At 53.2% G+C, this 18,426-nt stretch overlaps 2 protein-coding genes across 2 annotated transcripts; one reads left to right on the forward strand and one right to left on the reverse strand.

The window, feature by feature from the left end:
• Positions 1-212: 212 nt before the first annotated feature.
• On the reverse strand, positions 213-4,335 carry CALR (calreticulin). Its single transcript, XM_082837262.1, has 9 exons — positions 4,183-4,335; positions 3,715-3,816; positions 3,326-3,529; positions 2,783-2,877; positions 2,484-2,693; positions 2,288-2,401; positions 2,061-2,204; positions 1,105-1,197; positions 213-1,019 (listed from the first exon to the last, which is right to left on the reverse strand). The coding sequence occupies exons 1-9, from the start codon at positions 4,271-4,273 to the stop codon at positions 819-821; spliced, it is 1,254 nt and encodes a 417-aa protein (XP_082693388.1). The 5' UTR covers positions 4,274-4,335; the 3' UTR covers positions 213-818.
• A 3,481-nt stretch (positions 4,336-7,816) lies between these two features.
• On the forward strand, positions 7,817-16,740 carry FARSA (phenylalanyl-tRNA synthetase subunit alpha). The gene is made up of 13 exons (XM_082836242.1): positions 7,817-7,978; positions 9,827-9,964; positions 10,051-10,149; positions 10,238-10,356; positions 11,411-11,503; positions 11,589-11,717; positions 11,794-11,909; positions 14,651-14,735; positions 14,847-14,946; positions 15,039-15,207; positions 15,338-15,415; positions 15,577-15,691; positions 16,367-16,740. Exons 1-13 carry the CDS (start codon positions 7,832-7,834, stop codon positions 16,503-16,505), a joined length of 1,527 nt encoding a protein of 508 aa, XP_082692368.1. The 5' UTR covers positions 7,817-7,831; the 3' UTR covers positions 16,506-16,740.
• Positions 16,741-18,426: the final 1,686 nt, after the last annotated feature.

Genomic DNA, 18,426 nt, shown 5'->3' on the forward strand with positions numbered 1-18,426 from the left:
ACCAAAACTCACCAGTTTGATGCAACGACTCAATGAGTTAATAAGTGGAGTATTTGTAATGGCACTTAGAATAGTTACTCTTTCCCACCTGTTTGGGGTTCTCCGGATAAACAAGGGCCCCTGTAACCTTATGGGACATTCAACCAACACTTGTAGTGGCTGCAAACTGAGCCTCACTTAAGAGTCACCTACCCCAAAAGGAAACACAGGAGGAAGACACAAAACTTAATTTAATAGAAATTTCATTTGTAGTTCTTACATTCTCAGTATGAGCCGAGCTAGAACCCGCTGCCCCACTCGGAACTGGCCCAGTCCTGGGGGCAGGGGAGAAAGGAGAGAGGGAGGTCAGAGCTCAGGGCTTAGGAGCCCCATTCTTCCTCAGTGCTGGGGGGCTGGTGATGCCACCCTCTTCTCCTACCACCCCCCTGTGGGATCCAGGAAGGAGAGCAGATGGAATCTTGGGCCTGGGGCTTCTCCTCCACGCCACACCCCACCCTGAGTCCCCAAGTTGGAGGGGAGCTAAGGGATCTGGGGAGATAAGGGGACAGCAGAAAGCAAAGATGTCAAATCAAGAAAGATGAAGGCCAGGGGTGAGGGGTGAAGGAGGATCAGAGACAAAACACCAGTTAAAAAAAAAAAAACTTTAAAAAAAAAAAAAGGGAGGGGGAGAACAAAAACAAAATCCACCCCAAATTGGAACCCGCCTGGAAAAAAATTAAAGTTCTCCAGTCTCACAGAGACATTATTTGGCGCGGCCGGCTCTGCGGCAGGAGCACTCAGGCCTCAGTCCAGCCCTGGAGGCGGCGGCGGCGTGGCCCCTACAGCTCATCCTTGGCCTGGCCAGCGGCAGCGTCTTCCTCGTCCTCTTCCTCTTTCTCGTCCTCATCCTCCTCATCCTCATCCTTGTCCTCCTCCTCTTCCTTGTCTGCCTCCTCCTCTTCCTTGCGCTTCTTCTCCTCCTCCTCCTCCTTTAGCCTCTGCTCTTCGTCTTGCTTGTCCTTCATTTGTTTTTCTGCTGCCTGTGTGCAAACCACACACCTCAGGGCCCGGACTCCCTTGGCAGCCCTGCCCACCCCCAAGCCCAAGACTGGACCCTGGTCCCACCTTCGTAACACCCCATGTCTCGTTGCCAAACTCCTCAGCGTATGCTTCGTCGTTGGTGATGAGGAAGTTGTCAAAGATGGTGCCAGACTTGACCTGTATGGGGCCAGGGAGTAGAGGGGTGGTCGGAAGGGTGGTCAGAGGGGATATACCTGTTGGCCTTGGCCTCGAAAAGGTCTCCCGCCCATATTCCCATAACCACTACACAATGCTACAGTTTAATGTTGCAGTTAAAAAAGAGGCTGCCTGGGCTTCCCTGGTGGCGCAGTGGCTGAGAGTCCGCTTGCCAATGCAGGGGACGCGGGTTCGTGCCCCGGTCCGGGAAGATCCCATATGCCGTGGAGCAGCTGGGCCCGTGAGCCATGGCCGCTGAGCCTGCGCGTCCGGAGCCTGTGCTCCGCGATGGAAGAGGCCACAGCGGTGAGGGGCCCGCATACCGCAAAAAAAAAAAAAACAAAACACAAAAAAACACAGGCTGCCTGGGTTCCAACACCAGCTCTGCCATTTCCTGCCTACATGACCTCAGGCTGGTGACTTCACCTCTCTGCACCTCAGTTTCTTCATCTGTAAAAAGGGGTCTCATTCCCTTCTTTAAATATTTCTCTAGTACCTACTACGTGCCAGGCACCATTCTAGGTGCAGAAGGTACATCACTGCACAGAACAGACAAAAATTCAGTCCCTGTGAACCTAATTTTCTAATGGTACTATCTAACCACCTTCTAGGTTGTTGGGGGCAATAAAATAAGTTGGTTCCCGTAGGTACTTGAAAAAGTACCAAGAAGTTAGTAAGTACAACTTCAGAGTGGGTGCTGTAAGAATGCCATAAGGACAAACCAGGAATTTCTTTAAAAAAAGAAAAAGCACCATTTTGGAGTCAGACCTCCTTTGTCCCTTTCCTCCTGGGTTGACCCTGTGCACTTGAGGTCCTGGGATCCTTCTCTTCCCTCCGTGTCTCACCTGCCATAGATCCAAGCCCAGTACAGCAAAGTTTTCATAGGCGTAGATGTTGCTATCAGGGGAATACTCAGGGTTGTCGATCTCTGGGTGGATCCAAATGCCCTTGTAATCTGGGTTGTCAATCTGTCGGGGCTTCCACTCACCCTGCAGAAGAAGTGAACTGGTGGGTGAGTGGAGATCAGTGCGTTCCCCACTGTGTACCGCCCTGCTCAGAGCCCCAGGCTCACCTTGTACTCTGGGTTCTGAATCACTGGTGGTTCCCACTCTCCGTCCATCTCTTCATCCCAGTCCTCCGGCTTCTTAGCATCTGGGTCAGGAATGTGCTCAGGCTTGTCCCAGTCCTGCAGGTACATTAGGAGGTCAGAGTTGGCCCAGTTGTTCTCTACACCCTCCACGGTGGGGAGCCCCTGCCCAAGAACGAACCTCAGGCTTGGAGTCCGTAGGGTCATCAACCTTGGCTCGCTCGTCCCAGTCTTCAGGCTTTGCAGCATCAGGATCCTTTATCTTCTTGGGAGGCAAGAAATCCCAATCGTCCTCCAGAGAGCCTGACTCCACCTGGCTGTTGTCAATCTTTACCTCATAGGTATTATCAGGCCGCACAATCAGCGTGTACAGGTGTGTGAATTCATCGTCCTGAAGAGAGTGGGAGATCAGTGCCCCGCCCACCAGGCTGGCCTCTGAGCCTTCCCTTACAGCCATTTGTCACCACCCCCAGAGCACACCTTGCAACGGATATCCTTGTTGATCAGCACGTTCTTGCCCTTGTAGTTGAAGATGACATGAACCTTCTTGGTGCCAGGACCACAGATGTCCGGGCCTTGATGAGAAGCAGATCCAGTCAGAACTAGAGATTGTCTACCATTATGAACCCCTCCCCACCCATTTATAAAAAGAAAACTTGGTTCTTAAACTCAGGTCTGTCAAGGTGAAAAGACAAAATTCAGATATCTCTAAGGGACCGTGATTAGGGATTTAAAGAAAAAAAAAAAAAATCAGTGCTCCAGAAGTCAGTATCTTTACTTGCAGAATTAGTAAATGTCTACCTTATAAAATCGCGCAAATTAGCAGTCTTAAATCAACGATAACAATATAGAAAGTTGTTACTAACTGTAACTATTTTCTCAGCTTCTCCTCCAAAGAAATGTTTAACCATTTAAGTGTTTTCTATGATCTTAAGACCACTTTTCATGGGCTATAAAGAACTCATGGGGTTTCAAACTCCCTCTAACTAATCAGAGGTCAGCATCAGGGTGGGGCCCGCTCACCAAACATGATGTTGTATTCAGAGTCTCCATGCATGTCTGTCTGGTCCAGACCATCTGGAAATAGCTTCACGTAGCCGCCCCCACAGTCGATGTTCTGTTCGTGTTTCACGGTGAACTGCACCACCAGTGTTTGACCCTTATTGGAGAAGGGCTCGAATCTGGCCGACAGAGCATAAAACCGGGCATCCTGGCTTGTCTGCAGCCCTAGCAAGGAACGGTAGTCAGATCACGGCTCAGCAACAACCCCCGGGAGACCCTTAGGATGGGAAATACAGACGACTCTCCCTTCCTCCACCTCTTCTACTTCTAGGGATACCCAAACTGTGTGGTGAGTAGGGCTTCCTCCAGGAAGTCCTCCTGGATCTGAGCACCCACCCCTAGGCTCTTACCTTTATCTTTCTCCTGGTCACCGTAGAACTTGCCGGAACTGAGAACGAATTTGCCAAAATCTGGTTTGTGTTTGGATTCGATCCAGCGCTCGGTCCATCCGTCTAGGGGACCAAAGGGGCAGGTCAGAGTAGCGGTGCTGATCACCCCCCACCAAACATCTACCAAGAGCTACAAGCTGCTGGGGGCAAGGAAGGAGATTCCCCCTCCCCCCGACTGTCCCCACCCCAACCTCTAGCTTGACAGCTCTGGTGGCTTAAAAGATCCTCGGGCGAACCCTAACTCCCGCCGCGGAAGGCCGCCGCGCCCTCCCCGCTCCCCAGGGACGCAGAAGGAAAGATCGCCTGCGGCTCTAGCCCCTGAAGGCCACTGTGTTGGTCCTCTGAGCAGTAATTACAGGCGACACGCAGATATGGGCTGGGGGGCCAGCCGCGTCGTTAGGACGGCCTCAAGGCGGGACTAGCCGTTACCTCCGTCCAGAAACTGCTCCTTGAAGTAAACGGCGGGTTCAGCGGCGCCCAGGCCAAGAAGGCCGAGCAGCACCAGCACGGGTAGCAGCATGGCGGGCCGAGGGGGCGGCGGCGCGCGGGCCCTTTAAGTCACTCTACCAGCAATAACTCTGCAGTAGGGACGGACGGTGCCGCCGGCCGTGCGATTTTATAACCGGCCGCCTCTCAAACCAACCTGGTCCGGCCTCTTGGCCCTCCTCTCCCACTTTATCATTGGTCTGTGGCCACAGCTCTGCCTTTCCATTGGACCCTTGTGGGTTCAGCAAGTTAGGCTGTGCCTCGGAACGCTGGGTTCCCAGATGGCCGATTTCTATTGGCCGCACCGCTGGCCAATGAAGGTCGACCACGCGTTGTGGGGGACGCCCACCGGTGTAGTGGGGGCCTCGAGCCCCTCAGGCCAAGTCATGTGACCAGACCTCGGCCCAACCCCGCCCTCGCCCGCTAGCAGCGCTAGAGGTCTAGGCGTTTAAAGAATCCGCGCGAGAGCAGGTGCAGCTGCTTAGAGCTAGGGCCCTGTTCCAGCATCGACTCCACTTATCCCCTCTACAGGGATGGGTAGGCAAGGTTTTCCTAACCTTTTCTACCCTGAATTTGGGGAACCCCACCACTCCGACCCTCTCTCTCTCCATCTCTCTCACTCTCTCTTAACCCCCGCCCCCCGCCCCGCCAGGATGGGGCAGAGGGCATCGAGCCCTAGGGCTTCACTTCACCCCAGCGCCTGAGCCGTGCAGGCCTGCGGGGGGAGTGCCGGCTCTCTCCTCCGTACGGCCCCTAGTTCCCTGGCAGCCTGTCAGACTGCTGCTGTGTGAGCTGGGGCAAGGCATTTAGCCTCTTTGAAGGCACAGGAGCTCGTGAAAGGCCAAGAGGAGCGACCCCGGCCAGCTGCTGGCCGGCAGAAATGCTTTCAAAGCTTTTAGGGATGTCTGGGACAGAGGGAAGGAAGCCCTGAACGGCTCGAAGTTGTGACTATAGGCTGGGTCTCCTACGGTTGTTCACCTTATTGCAGCCTGTCCTTTACCCCTCATCCCCTCCTCAGCCGGTAAATGAAAGGGGTCACAGTCTTGTGGTCTCCCACAAACGGCCTGCTTTTGCAATTAAACGGCTAAAGATGAGAGGGCAGGGGGTTCCGTTGGGGAGGGACAAAATGGGACAGATGGTGGGGAAGATAAGGTCTAAGGGAGGTGGCCAGGACCCCTGAGACTAGAGCCTTCTTAGGAAGGCAGAGGCACATGACTGAAAGTAACACACCAGCTCCCTGCCCCTAGGCTGCAGGAAGGCGCAGGAGAGGTGGGGCTTTCCCAAACTCTGAGCAAATTGGCTCTGGACCTGGGAAGTGGAAGTAAACTGCTGAAGGGGGTGGATCTTGGCAAAAGGGTGGGGAGGGGGTGCTTCCCCTCTAGTGGTGGGGACTCGGAAAAGAGAGGAATTAGGAGTCTTGGAGAAGTTGGGGTTCTGCCCCTTCCCCAAGACAGTATCCTGTATTGCCCAACCTGGTCCTCCCCAACGAGGACCCCCCAAGTCTGGGATGACCTTCTAGGTCATCCACTGACCTTCCACTGACCTTCCCCCCGCCTTCCACTGACCTTACCCCCGCCTTCCCGCCCTTCCACCATGTGTCAGGGACACATGGGCTAGGTGCTGCCTGCCAGAGGGTAGACACTATGCCGGTCTTGTTCACCTCACCATTCCCCCCCGCACCCCACAGTGTCTCCTGCAGCACCAGGCACAGAACAGGCTTAAAACCTACTTGACGTGGGACAGAAGCAAGGAAAGAAGGACTCTTGCTGGAATTAAATAAGCAAAAATGGGGAAAGTGCTTTGAAGCTAAGAAGAGACTTTGAGGGATGCATTCTGAATTTTTATCAGGATCTCACTGTAGGTCCAGCATTGGGGGATATTAGTAACCCCATTTACCACGCTCAGATAACAGTTGTGATGGCTAAATGAGTAGGTGCTTAGAACACCTAACACAGAGTCCACACTCAATTTAGTACCAGCAAGTATTGCATGTGTGTGTGGGTACTATTTCACTTAATTCTCACAGTAACCTGGGCTCATATCATTTCCATCCAAGCGAGGAAACTGAGGCACAGAAAGATTAAGTGATTTGGCTGAGGGACAAAAATGGCAGATCTGGGATTAGAACCTACTTGTGCTGTCTAATGTAGTCTCCACTGGCCACATGTGATTATTGCCTTTTGAAATGCAGCGGCTGTGAAGTAAGCTGTAAGTGGAAAATATACATCAGAATTTGAAAACTTAGTGTGAATAAATAATGTAAAATATCTCACTAGTAGTTTTATATTAAGTGTTGAAATGATAATGTGGACATTTTAGGTTCTATAAATTCTTCAAATTAATTTCACCCCTTTTGTTTTTAACGTTGCTACTAAAGTGTGTAAAATTACATTTCTATCTCGAAATATATTTCTTGTTTTGTCTTGGCGAAGCTGCGGCATGCTGACCAGGGATCAAACCCGTGTCCCCTGCAGTGGAATAGCGGAGTCCTAACCACTGGACCACCAGGGAATTCCCAGTATCTTGAATTATATTTCTATAGGACAGCACTGATCTATACTACAAATTATTTTCCTGACATTGGTCTTCTCAGAGCAGGGGTATGGGGAGGAGGGGGCAGGTTCTGGAGTGTTTATAATTTCTGACACTGTCCACCAGCTCCTTGCAGAACCTTGGGCAAGGCATACCACCCTCCAAGCCTCAGTTTTCACATCTGTGAAATGTATATTATATCAGTATCTACATCATACAGTTTTGGGGAAAATGAAGTAAGACACCTGAAGCACTTAGCACTGGGCTGGGCACAGGGGAGAACGTCCATACAGGTTAGCTGCAACCTTGAATATATTATTCAATAATATACTATTATTGAGTCCTTCTCCCCTCTATAAATAGGGTTGGTCCCTACCCAGACTCCCTTTTAAAATTTAAAAGTAGTTGACATCAGGGACTTCCCTGGTGGTGCAATGGTTAGGACTCCGTGCTCCCAGTGCAGGGGGCCTGGGTTCGATCCCTGGCCAGGGAACTAGATCCCACATGCATGCCGCAACTAAGGAGCCCTGGAGCCACAACTAAGGAGCCCATGTGCTGCAACCAAGGAGCTGGAGAGCTGCAACTTAAGACCCAGTGCAACCAAATAAATAAATAGATTTTTAAAATAATAATAGAAAAAATAAAAGTAGTTGACATCAGCAGGATGACTATATCTGGAGTCCACCACCCACAGCCCTCCTGTGGGGGTAAGAAAGAATCCCGAAGGGAGGACTGGTCTGAGGCCCAGAGAGGGGGAAGTCCAAGGTCACACAGCCCCTGCTGGTGAGGCTGGGTGAAGCTTAAAACAATGCTGTGAGTCTGTCTTTGATGGTATTAATTTGACCTCTCTGGTCAACAAGAAACCACCAGTCCAGCCAGTACTGGGTCCCTAACCCCCTCTTAAGTTCAAGTGACACGCTCAAGATGGCGGCACCCGAGCCCTGCAGCATAGTCTGCCACACTCAAGATGACGGTGTACGCCCCCCCGGCGCCGGTTCCGGTTCCGGTTCCGGTTGTTCTGACCGCCGGCAGGCGCACGCCGAGCGCCCTGGGAGCAGTCATGGCAGACGGTCCGGTGGCGGAGGTGCTGCTGCAGCGGCTGGAGGCGGCCGATGGCGGCTTGGACAGCGCTGAACTGGCGGCCGAGCTGGGCGTAGAGCATCAGACCGTGGTGGGCGCCGTGAAGAGCCTGCAGGCGCTGGGTGAGGTGAGCTGGGCCGGTGATGCCGGGCCTCCTCGCTTTTGCACCTGCGGTTCCCTTGCCAGGAGGGCTCTGCCTTCAGGCCAGATTATCTCAGGCCTGGTTAGGAGTAATTGTATGTGTCCCGCCCAGGGTGCGCAGGCGGGGAGTCAGGACCGAGTGAGGGCCCCGGGGTACGGATGTTCCTCATGCAGTAAACGTCCATTGAGGCATGATCAGTGTTGAGGGGGTGGAGAGGAGAATGGTGGACCAGAAAGACGCAGTCGCCGCCTTCACGCAGGCTGCGGTATAATGGATATACTCAAGTGACCGGAGTGATGGAGGAAGCACGGGGAACTCAGAGGTGTTAGCAGACCCAGCCTTGAGGATCAGGGAGAGTATCCCAAAGGAGACGACAGCTGAGTCGGGTTTCTGCATTGAGTAGAAAAGCCATGGCACTTTAAGGAACAGTGGGGTAGGGAGGTAGCACAAGTGGTGAGAGAGACCCAGCAGAGCGAGATTTTGCGAGGCCTTGTAGGTCTTTGTCTCACAGGGGTACTGGGGGGCCATGGCAGGAGCTAGAGCCAGTGAGATGTGTGTACTGCCTACATCACTCTTGGAAAGGATCGGTGCGGGCAGGACTGGAGGCAAGGGGACAGTGGCAGAGGCTGGCACATCCCCAAACTACAGGGTATGGTCCCTGGCTGTAGGGAGGCAGCTGGAATGCAGAAGGGATTCAGGTGAAGGAATGAAATAAGGTTCATGGAAATGTAGGGGTAGCTCGGATGAAGCCCAGCCTTCTGACTTGGACAAGGGAAGGGTGATGGAGCCAGAGGGGAAGGATGCTGACCGACCCGTGGGTCACCCAGCAGGCTGGATCCATGAGGCTAGGACTCAAAAAACATAGCTGAAAACATCAAACTTACATGATGTGCCCTGCTCTGGCCTCAGATTTATTCCTCATCCAATCTTTGATGTGCCCTTCAGTGGATGGCACTGTTATTATTCCCATATTGCAGATGTGACAACTTCTAAGCACTGGTCAGAATCTTGATCAGTGTCACTAGAAGGAACAGGCAAACCTGGATTTGAAGCCTGAGGTCGTCAGTGCAGAAAGGGAATGAAGCTATGGTGTATGGGATGACAGTACCTTGATTGATGTGAAAGTGACATTTGTGTAGGCTACTGAGGATTAAGTGTTGGCAGTTTAATGGGGTTCATTGTAAGGATGATGACGATGATATTAATGTAGTAGTAGTTATATTTATGCAGCATTTGCTACATACTAAGCGCTCTGCATCCTTTCTGTGTATTAATTTAGTTACTCAAAACAACTCTCTGAGGTAGAGCCCACCACACCCTTCTCTCATGGATAAGAAAATTTGCTCAGGGACGTTAAGCAACTTTCCCAAGTTCACACAGCAAGAGAGGAGCAGAGCTAGGAATTAGAACGAAAGGGGAGCCTAGGGTTCCTGTGTGTAATGTGGGCAGCCTGGGTTCTTCTCTGACATCTGGCTACACTGAGATGCATGTAAGTGTGGAAATAAATCATTTCACCCGAGACTTTAAAAAAATCTTTCCCGGGTTCAAAAGTGATAGGATTTGTTCTTTGCCAGGCAGGTAATACCCTCAGTACTTTACCTCACCTTGGGAGGTGTGAATCATTTTTGTCATTTTTCCCATATCACAAAAGATCTACTGAGGCTCAACGAGGCGAGATCACTCCGCTGGGAAGTGCTACAGCTGAGAGGCAAAGCTGGCATCACAGGCTGTTCTTTGACCCGTGTCCCCCCCCCGTTCTTTGACCCGTGCTGCGGCAAGGGGGTGCCTGGATCTGAACCCTGTCCCTGCCCGTGTCCCCCTGTTTTCCTACAGATAATCGAGGCTGAGCTGCGTTCCACCAAGCGCTGGGAGCTTACCGCTGAGGGCGAGGAGATTGCCCGGGAAGGCAGCCATGAGGCCCGGGTGTTTCGCGGCGTCCCCCCAGAGGGCCTGCCCCAGAGCGAGCTCATGGTAGGAGTCTGAGTGGGCAGGGCCTAGGGAGGTGTTGGGATGAGGGCGACCCTTGTGTCCCCCTCACTGCAGCCTTGCTTCCACAGCGACTGCCCAGTGGCAAGGTGGGCTTTAGCAAGGCCATGTCCAACAAGTGGATCCGAGTGGACAAGAGTGCTGCCGACGGGCCCCGGGTGTTCAGAGTGGTGAGTCCCTGCTGGGCGGTGGTTGGACAGGTAGTCGGACAGTTGGGCCCCCTGCCCTCACGGCCCCTCACGCCCATCACTGTGGCAGGTGGATAGCGTGGAGGATGAGGTGCAGCGGCGGCTCCAGCTGGTCCAGGGTGGACAGGCCGAGAAGCTGGGAGAGAAGGAGAGGAGCGAGCTCAGGAAGAGGAAGCTGCTGACTGAAGTGTGAGTGGGTGCCGCCCCCCCGGCTCACACCTGTGTCACTTGCATGGCCCTGGAGCAGAAGGGGAGCCATTCTGCCCACACTGGGCCAGGGTGCTATCAGTCTCCTCCCAGCCTCCCTTCACACTGTGGTTGTCGAGCACACATGCCAGGCTCATGCCGTGTCAGGGCCTTTGCCTCTGTTGTGCCTTCTGCTGAGAAAGAGCTTCCTGCTTCTTCAAAGCAAGTTCTGACATCAAACCTCTGCTCATGTGTCACCTTAGAGAGGCCACCCTGACACCCTTTCCTCCCTTCAAATTCCATAAAAGTTCCTCACTCCTGGCCTCCATCCCTTGTGCCCTGTTGACTTCCTTTACAGTCCTAAGCACCGTCTGAAAGTTTATGACTGCTGGGACCTGGACAGGCTGGGGGCTCTGCCCTCACAGAGCTGACGACTCCTTTGAGCAGACGTAGCAGTGGCCTAGCAGTTATAAGAACGCAAACTGGGAATTCCCTGGTGGTCCAGTGGTTAGGACTCTGAGCTTCCACTGCAGGAGGCCTGGGTTCGATCCCTGGTTGGGGAACTAATATCCCATGTGCTGCATGGTGTGGCCAAAAGAAAAAAAGAAAGACTGGAACGGGGCTGCCTGATTCAAGTCCCAACTCTGTCATATGCTAGCTGTGTGACCTTGACCAAGTCACCTGATCTGTCCAAGCTTCTGTTTATTCATGTGTAAAATGGCTCCTTTTCACACAGGATTATGGGGTGATTTTATGGAGCAGAGCCTAGTGTGGAGTAAACTCTCTAAACTTGACCTATTGTTATCACTCCCAGCTATATGCCTAGTGCCTTGAACAGACCCTGGTACACATTAGGTTCTCAGTAAATGTTTGTTGAATGAGTAACTGCATGAACATAGGGATGTAGGTCGGGGCCAGCTAAGAGGATTCTGGAGATGGTAAGTGTCAGGAAGGAAATACAGCAGAATGACTTGGTGGGTGACTTTGGGGTCAGCATCAGATGGGAGGTCAAGGGAAACCACTTGGAGGAGGTAACAGCGTTGTCCTCTGGCCTCAGGAACCTGAAGACCTACTGGGTGAGCAAAGGCAGTGCCTTTAGCACCAGCATCTCCAAGCAGGAAACAGAGCTGAGCCCAGAGATGATCTCCAGGTAGGGGGTAGCCCCAGAGCTGGGGGCCGATGGGGGTGTGGTAGGCAGCCCCCACCAGACCCATGTACCCTGCATCCCCCCATAGTGGCTCCTGGCGGGATCGGCCCTTCAAGCCCTACAATTTCTCGGCCCATGGCGTCCTCCCTGACAGCGGCCACCTGCACCCCCTGCTCAAGGTCCGCACCCAGTTCCGGCAGATCTTCCTGGAGATGGGGTAAGCATGGGGCCAGGGGTGGGGCTAGCCCACCTGCTTGGCACAGGCAGGGCAGTCAGGCTGTGTCTCCCACCAGGTTCACCGAGATGCCGACCGACAATTACATTGAGAGCTCCTTCTGGAACTTTGACGCACTCTTCCAGCCCCAGCAGCACCCAGCACGGGACCAGCATGACACCTTCTTCCTGCGAGGTGGGTGGGCCCTGCTGCGCCATCAGAGGTGCCAGGACTGGACAGAACCTTTTGGGGTGGCATACCATTTTACAGGATAAACTCCATCCTCCTCAGTGTGGCCGACAAGCCTGTGTGAGCTGCTATCATCAACTTCTATTATCTTCTTCCACCTCCCCTCCTGCCCACCTCAGGGCCTTTGCCCGTGCTGTGGCTTCTGCCGAGAACTGTCTTCTCCCAGGTCTTCATGGCAGGCTCTGGCATGAAGCTTCTGTTCACATATCACCTCAGAGAGGCCACCCTGACATGCCCTTGTCCCCCCAAGTTCTAAAAGCTCCTCACTGCTAGTCTTCAACATTGCTTCCCAGTTCTTTCTTTCTTCCACAGTCCTTAGTACTCTCTGAAATTGAATGACTTTCCAAAATGGTTGTTGTTTCCCCCACCAGCAGGGCAGATGAGGCTGTTGGGTGCCTGTTACCTGGCCAGGAGCAGCAGCGCCATTGTCATCATTTCAGCATCCAAAACTTGCTGAGCCGTGGGACTTCCCTGGTGGCCCAGTGGTTAGGGCTCTCCGCTTCCGCTGCAGGGGGGCGCAGGTTTGATCCCTTGTCAGGGAAGTTCCACATGCCATGTAGTGTGGCCAAAAAAAAGAAAAAAGAAAAAAATATATATATATATAAAACTTACTGAGCTGTCACTGTCCTAATCTTTCCACCAACTATAGGAAGTAGACTGTTAGCCCTGTTTTGCAAATGAGGAAATTAGGTCTCAGAGAGGGGACATCACTTGCCCAGGGTCGCAGCTTATAGGCGGTGGGGCTGGGGTTTGATGTCAGGCTTTTCAGGTGCACTAAAATTGTGTCTCTGGAAGGGAGTCATAAGAACTTGCACATTCGTACAGCATAGAGTCTGCACCTATGACTGAGCTCCTGTGTGCCAAAGTCTCTGTGAAACACCTGGGTCACAGCCAGGATGAGACAGAAATCCTTGCCCTGATGAGGCCCGCATATCCTGGTTGGGTGAGATATGCATTTAATTCTAAGTAAGCTGTAAACACGGCAATGAAAGATGGCAGTAAATGTGATGGGGGAATTGACGTTATGTTGGTGGGGGAGCACGCTGTCAATTTAAGTTAAAGGCCGCGGGCTTCCCTGGTGGCGCAGTGGTTAAGAATCCACCTGCCAATGCGGGGACACGGGTTCGAGCCCTGGTGCGGGAAGATCCCGCATGCCGCGGAGCTACTAAGCCCGTGCGCCACGACTACTAAACCTGTGCTCTAGAGCCCACGAGCCACACCTACTGAAGCCCACGTGCCCAGAGCCTGTGCTCCACAACAAGAGAAGCCACCGCAATGAGAAGCCCGCGCACTACAACGAAGAGTAGCCCCCGCTGCCACAACTAGAGAAAGCCTGCGCACAGCAATAAGACCCAATGCAGCCAAAAATAAATAAAATAAATAAATTTATTTTAAATTAATTAAATGAAGGCTGCTTGGGACTTCCCTGGTGGCGCAGTGGTTAAGATTCCGCCTGCCAACGCAGGGGACACGGGTTCAATGCCTGGTCCGGGAAGATCCCACATGCCGCTGAGCAACTAAGCCCGTGTGCCACAACTACTGAGCCTGCACTCTAGAGCTTGCAAGCCACAACTACTGAGCCTGCATGCCACAACTACTGAAGCCCGTGCGTCTAGAGCCCGTGCTCTGCAACAAGAGAAGCCACTGCAATGAGAAGCCCGTGCACCGCAACGAAGAGTAGCCCCCGCTTGCCGCAGCTAGAGAAAGCCCACGCACAGCAATGAAGATGCAACTCAGCCAATTAATTTTTTTTTAATTAATTAAAAAAAAAAGTCTCCATGCTTCCAATGCAGCGGGCCCGGGTTCGGTCCCTGGTGAGGGAACTAGATCCCACGTGCATGCCGCAACTAAGAGTTCGCATGCTGCAACTAAGGAGCTGGCGAGCCACAACTAAGGGGCACACCTGCCGCAACTAAGGAGCATGACTGCTGCAACCAAGACTCGATGCAACCAAATAAGATAAATAATTTTTTTTTTTTTTTTTTTTTTGCGGTACGCGGGCCTCTCACTGTCGTGGCCTCTCCCGTTGTGGAGCACAGGCTCTGGACGTGCAGGCTCAGCGGCCATGGCTCACGGGCCCAGCCGCTCCGCGGCATGTGGGATCTTCCCAGACCGGGGCACGAACCCATGTCCCCTGCATCGGCAGGCGGACTCTCAACCACTGCACCACCAGGGAAGCCCCAATAAAATATTTTTAAAAATAAAATAAAATGAAGGCTGCTTAAGCAAAGATGGAAGGAAGTCAGGGAGGGAGCTATGCCTGGGGAAGGAAAGTTCCAGGCAAAGGGAATGGCCAGTGCAAAGGCCCTGAGGCTGGCACATGCCTGGTATGCTCACAGATCAGCAGGGAAGCCCTGTGGCTGGAGGAACTGATCAGTTAGGAGTGGGAGGAGAGAATTCCCCAGCAGTCCAGTGGTTAGGACTCTGCGCTTTCACTGCCTAGGGCACAGGTTCAATCCCTGGTTGGGGAACTAAGTCCTGTGCAGGATGGCCAAAAAAAAAAGAGGAAATGGGACCACGGAAGGTTCTGGGCAGAGGAGAGTTGTGACTGACTCAGGTGTTCCCAGGTACCCTCTGGCAGCTGTGGAGGGCGGGGGAGGGAGCTGCCTGTGTCACTATCTGTTTTCAGTGCGGTGGCTATTTGAGAAATGCTCCTTGACTGACCAGATGTTGCTCTGTCTGCCCAGATCCAGCCCAGGCCCAGCAGCTCCCAATGGACTACGTCCATCGCGTCAAGCGGACCCACTCTCAAGGCGGCTACGGCTCACAGGGGTAAGGCAGGACCCAGGACTTTGGGTCCTGGGCAGGACACCCAGGGGTGTCGGGGGAAAGAGGTTGGGGGCCGTGAGCTGCATCGTGGACTTCCTGTATGTCCCTCTGAAGGTACAAATACAACTGGAAACTGGACGAGGCTCGGAAAAACCTACTGCGCACCCACACCACGTCAGCCAGCGCCCGCGCCCTCTACCGCCTGGCCCAGAAGGTGTGGCAGGGCTTGGGCAGCGTTGGAGGGGCCAGGGCCGACATGCTGACCTTCTCACCCATGCCCGGGCTTGGCCTGCCTCTCATCTCCAGAAGCCCTTCACAGCGGCCAAATACTTCTCCATTGATCGTGTGTTCCGGAATGAGACCCTAGATGCCACGCACCTGGCCGAGTTCCACCAGATCGAGGGCGTCGTGGCTGACCACGGCCTCACGCTAGGCCACCTCATGGGCGTCCTGCGGGAGTTCTTCACCAAGCTGGGTGAGCAGGCGGGCTGGGGTGGGCAAGCAGGAGGATGCCTTGGTCGTCAGCCTGACCCTCTCCCTTTGCCCCTCTCCTCCCCCTTTGCCCCACCCCCACCCCCACTCTGTTTGGCTGCCTCCCCACCCAGGTATCACCCAGCTGCGTTTCAAGCCGACCTACAACCCTTACACCGAGCCCAGCATGGAAGTGTTCAGCTACCACCAAGGTCAGGGTGGAACCCAGTACTGGGACAGGGAGGGAGGTCTCGGGCTGCCCATGGCTCAGCCAGGTCCCCGTCACTGCCAAGCCCACACCCCACCTCCCAAGCTAACTGCCAGGCCCAGTATCACCCACACAAGCCGCCCCATCGTTCTCCTGCCTTCACAGGCCTGAAGAAGTGGGTGGAGGTTGGAAACTCTGGGATCTTCCGCCCCGAGATGCTGCTGCCCATGGGGCTCCCTGAGAATGTGTCAGTCATTGCCTGGGGCCTCTCCCTTGAGCGGTGAGTACCCAAACCACTTAGGGTATTGGCTGCCTTACTCAGGTGGCTTGCCAGGCGTGGGGGCCTGCAGACTTTCAGCCCCATTCATTCGTTCATTCATTTGAGAAACCCTTAGTGAGCACCTGCTGTGTACTGAGTCCTGTGCTGTGATTATGACATACACATCTCTACTTCCATGAAGCCAGGGGTGCTAGTGGAACACAGAGGATGATAATTAGTGAGATAAATAACTCAACAAGTAAAGCTTAAAGTATGTCCAAAAGCAGTGTTATAGAAAAAACACAGCAGGGAGGGCTAGGGAGATGTCAGGGAAGGCCTCTCAGAGGAGGTGGCATCTGAGCAAAGACAACATGGGTGAATTGGTAAGCCGTGAGGATATCTAGGGAATGGCGTTCCAGGCAGAGGGAATAGCCAGTGCAAAGGCCCTGCGGCTGGAGCGGGCCTACTGTGTTTGGAGAACACTAAGAAGGCCAGTGTGGTTGGAGGGAATGAGTGAGTGAAGGTGGAGAATGGGAGGAGATGAGGGTGGGGAGGTGACAGGACAGATTGAGCAGGGCCTTTTGAGCCCCAGGAAGGACTTGGGCTTTTACTCAAGGAAGGTGATAAGAGAGGTTCTGATCAGAAGAGAACATGACCTGACCTCATGTTAAACCATGTCATGTCCCCCCTCCCAAGCCCGACAATGATCAAATATGGCATCAACAATATCCGGGAGCTGGTGGGCCACAAGGTGAACCTGCAGATGGTGTACGACAGTCCCCTGTGCCGCCTAGATGCCGAACGGGGGCCCCCGTCGACACAGGAGGCCGCATGACACGAACCGCCCTGGATAGGCCGCCTTCCCCAAGACCCTGCTGCCCTTTGCATCCCTGCCAGTGACCCCCTTGTACTTACGAGGCCTCTATGAGGCCAGTCCCCCTGCCCCTGGTATCTCCTCTTCCCCACTGGCCCCAGGGTCCCAGGGACAGGGGAGCGGGTAGCAGGTTCATTCTGTTGTCCACCTGTGACGGTGGGCCTTGGGGAGCCCTGCAGACCAGCTGCTGGCTAATAAAGTGGGCACTTGCCCTCATCTGGTGCCTTTCCTTAGGGGTGGAGGGGTGCTGGAGCCCCGGGTGTGAGGCGTGGTGGGTTGGAGGTCTTGGATCTTCAGGAACCCCTGGCCAGCCTGAGCCAGATCCCACCAGGGAAGACTAGCTCCATCAGGCATTTACTGATTTACCTCCTGGTGCCAGGTCTCTTCTAGGTGAAGGGAACAGAACCCCCTACCCCTGTGGAAGGGGCATTTGGGAAGGGGAGGCCAAGGCGGGCGTCGGGGCCCCAGGAGTCAGCATTCCCACCAGCTGGGAGCCAGCATTGGTGGGGTGGGGCGTATAGCAAGCTAAGCCTTTAAAGCTGCCCTTTTTGTTTTTTTAAGAGCAGTTTTTGGTTCATAGCAAAATTGAGTGGAAGGTAAAGGGATTTCCTATAAACCCCCTGCCTTGACACATCATAATGACCCAAAGTCCATAGTTTACATTACAGTTGATTCCCTGTGTTGTATGTAGGTTTGGACAAACGTATGATGACGTGTATTCATTCACTATTATGGTATCATAGAGAGTATTTTCACTGCTCTGAAAGTCCTCTGTGCTCCACACATTCATCCCTTTCTCCTCCCCCTAAAATACTACTCTTAAAAAAAAAAACCTCTCAAGGATTTCAAATGAGCCCAGAACAGACATGAATGAGTAGGATAAAGCTCCGTGAACCCACCACTCCCACTGGACAGTGAGCAGCATCTCACACCTGTTTCTATGGGAATATTTCAAAGCCAATCCAAGTCACCACGCCGCTCAGCCCAGATCTTCAGGGGCAGCACGCTTTTGGAAACATAGACAATTTTTTATGTAACCATGAGGCCACTTTTATACCCAGGGCAGTTGGCAGTCAGCTGAGACCATGGGTTTTGCTGGTCCCAGGGCCTGGGGGCACCAATCTTCCAAGGGCTCCTCACTCAAATCTTTTGTTTATTTATAATTAAATAATCCAGGAATACAGAAAAATATTCCTTCATTCAATAAATGTACACCTTTATTTTTTTAGTTTTTTTTATTGAGGTATGGTTGATTTGCAATGCTGTGCCAATCTCTGCTGTACAGTGAAGTGACCCAGTTATACACATATAGACATTCTTTTTTAGTATTTTTTTTTCTTTTTTTTTTTTGCGGCACGCAGGCCTCTCACTGCTGTGGCCTCTCCCGTTGCGGAGCACAGGCTCCGGACGCGCAGGCTCAGCAGCCATGGCTCACGGGCCCAGCCGCTTCGCGGCATGTGGGATCTTCCCGGACCGGGGCACGAACCCGTGTTCCCTGCATCGGCAGGCGGACTCTCAACCACTGCGCCACCAGGGAATCCCTCTTTTTTAATATTCTTTTCCAGTATGGTTTATCACAGGATATTCAATATAGCTTCCTGTGCTATACATTAGGACCTTGTTGTCCATTTGTTCTAAATGTAATAGTTTGAAACGTGCATCTCTTAAGTGCCAGCAGTGTTCATGAGCTGAAGACCCAGCAGTGGGCAAAGCTGGCTCAGGTCCCTGCCTTCAGGAGCTGACGTGGGGTGGGGGTGGGGAGGGACTTGGGGAGGCATGAGAGACAGGATGAACAGATAAAGAAATGGGGGAGGGGTAGAAGCCATGTAAAAAGTAAAGGCTGGTGAGGGTGAAGCATGTATAATATGAAGCATAATACAGT

Source organism: Leucopleurus acutus (genome assembly GCF_964270905.1).
Source record: "Leucopleurus acutus genome assembly, chromosome: 3".
Taxonomy (NCBI): Eukaryota; Metazoa; Chordata; class Mammalia; order Artiodactyla; family Delphinidae; genus Leucopleurus; species Leucopleurus acutus.

Bases quoted from the DNA above. Each gene is read 5' to 3' on its own strand.
- FARSA (XM_082836242.1), top strand. From the start codon at position 7,832: ATGGCAGACGGTCCGGTGGCGGAGGTGCTGCTGCAGCGGCTGGAGGCG. The intron at 10,150-10,237 runs GTGAGTCCCTGC...TCACTGTGGCAG, and splicing joins GGCCCCGGGTGTTCAGAGTG to GTGGATAGCGTGGAGGATGA. The intron at 15,208-15,337 runs GTGAGCAGGCGG...CTCCCCACCCAG, and splicing joins GGAGTTCTTCACCAAGCTGG to GTATCACCCAGCTGCGTTTC.
- CALR (XM_082837262.1), bottom strand. From the start codon at position 4,273: ATGCTGCTACCCGTGCTGGTGCTGCTCGGCCTTCTTGGCCTGGGCGCC. The intron at 3,530-3,714 runs GTAAGAGCCTAG...GTTCCTTGCTAG, and splicing joins TGACCAGGAGAAAGATAAAG to GGCTGCAGACAAGCCAGGAT. The intron at 2,205-2,287 runs GTGAGCCTGGGG...CTTCTTCTGCAG, and splicing joins TTCAGAACCCAGAGTACAAG to GGTGAGTGGAAGCCCCGACA.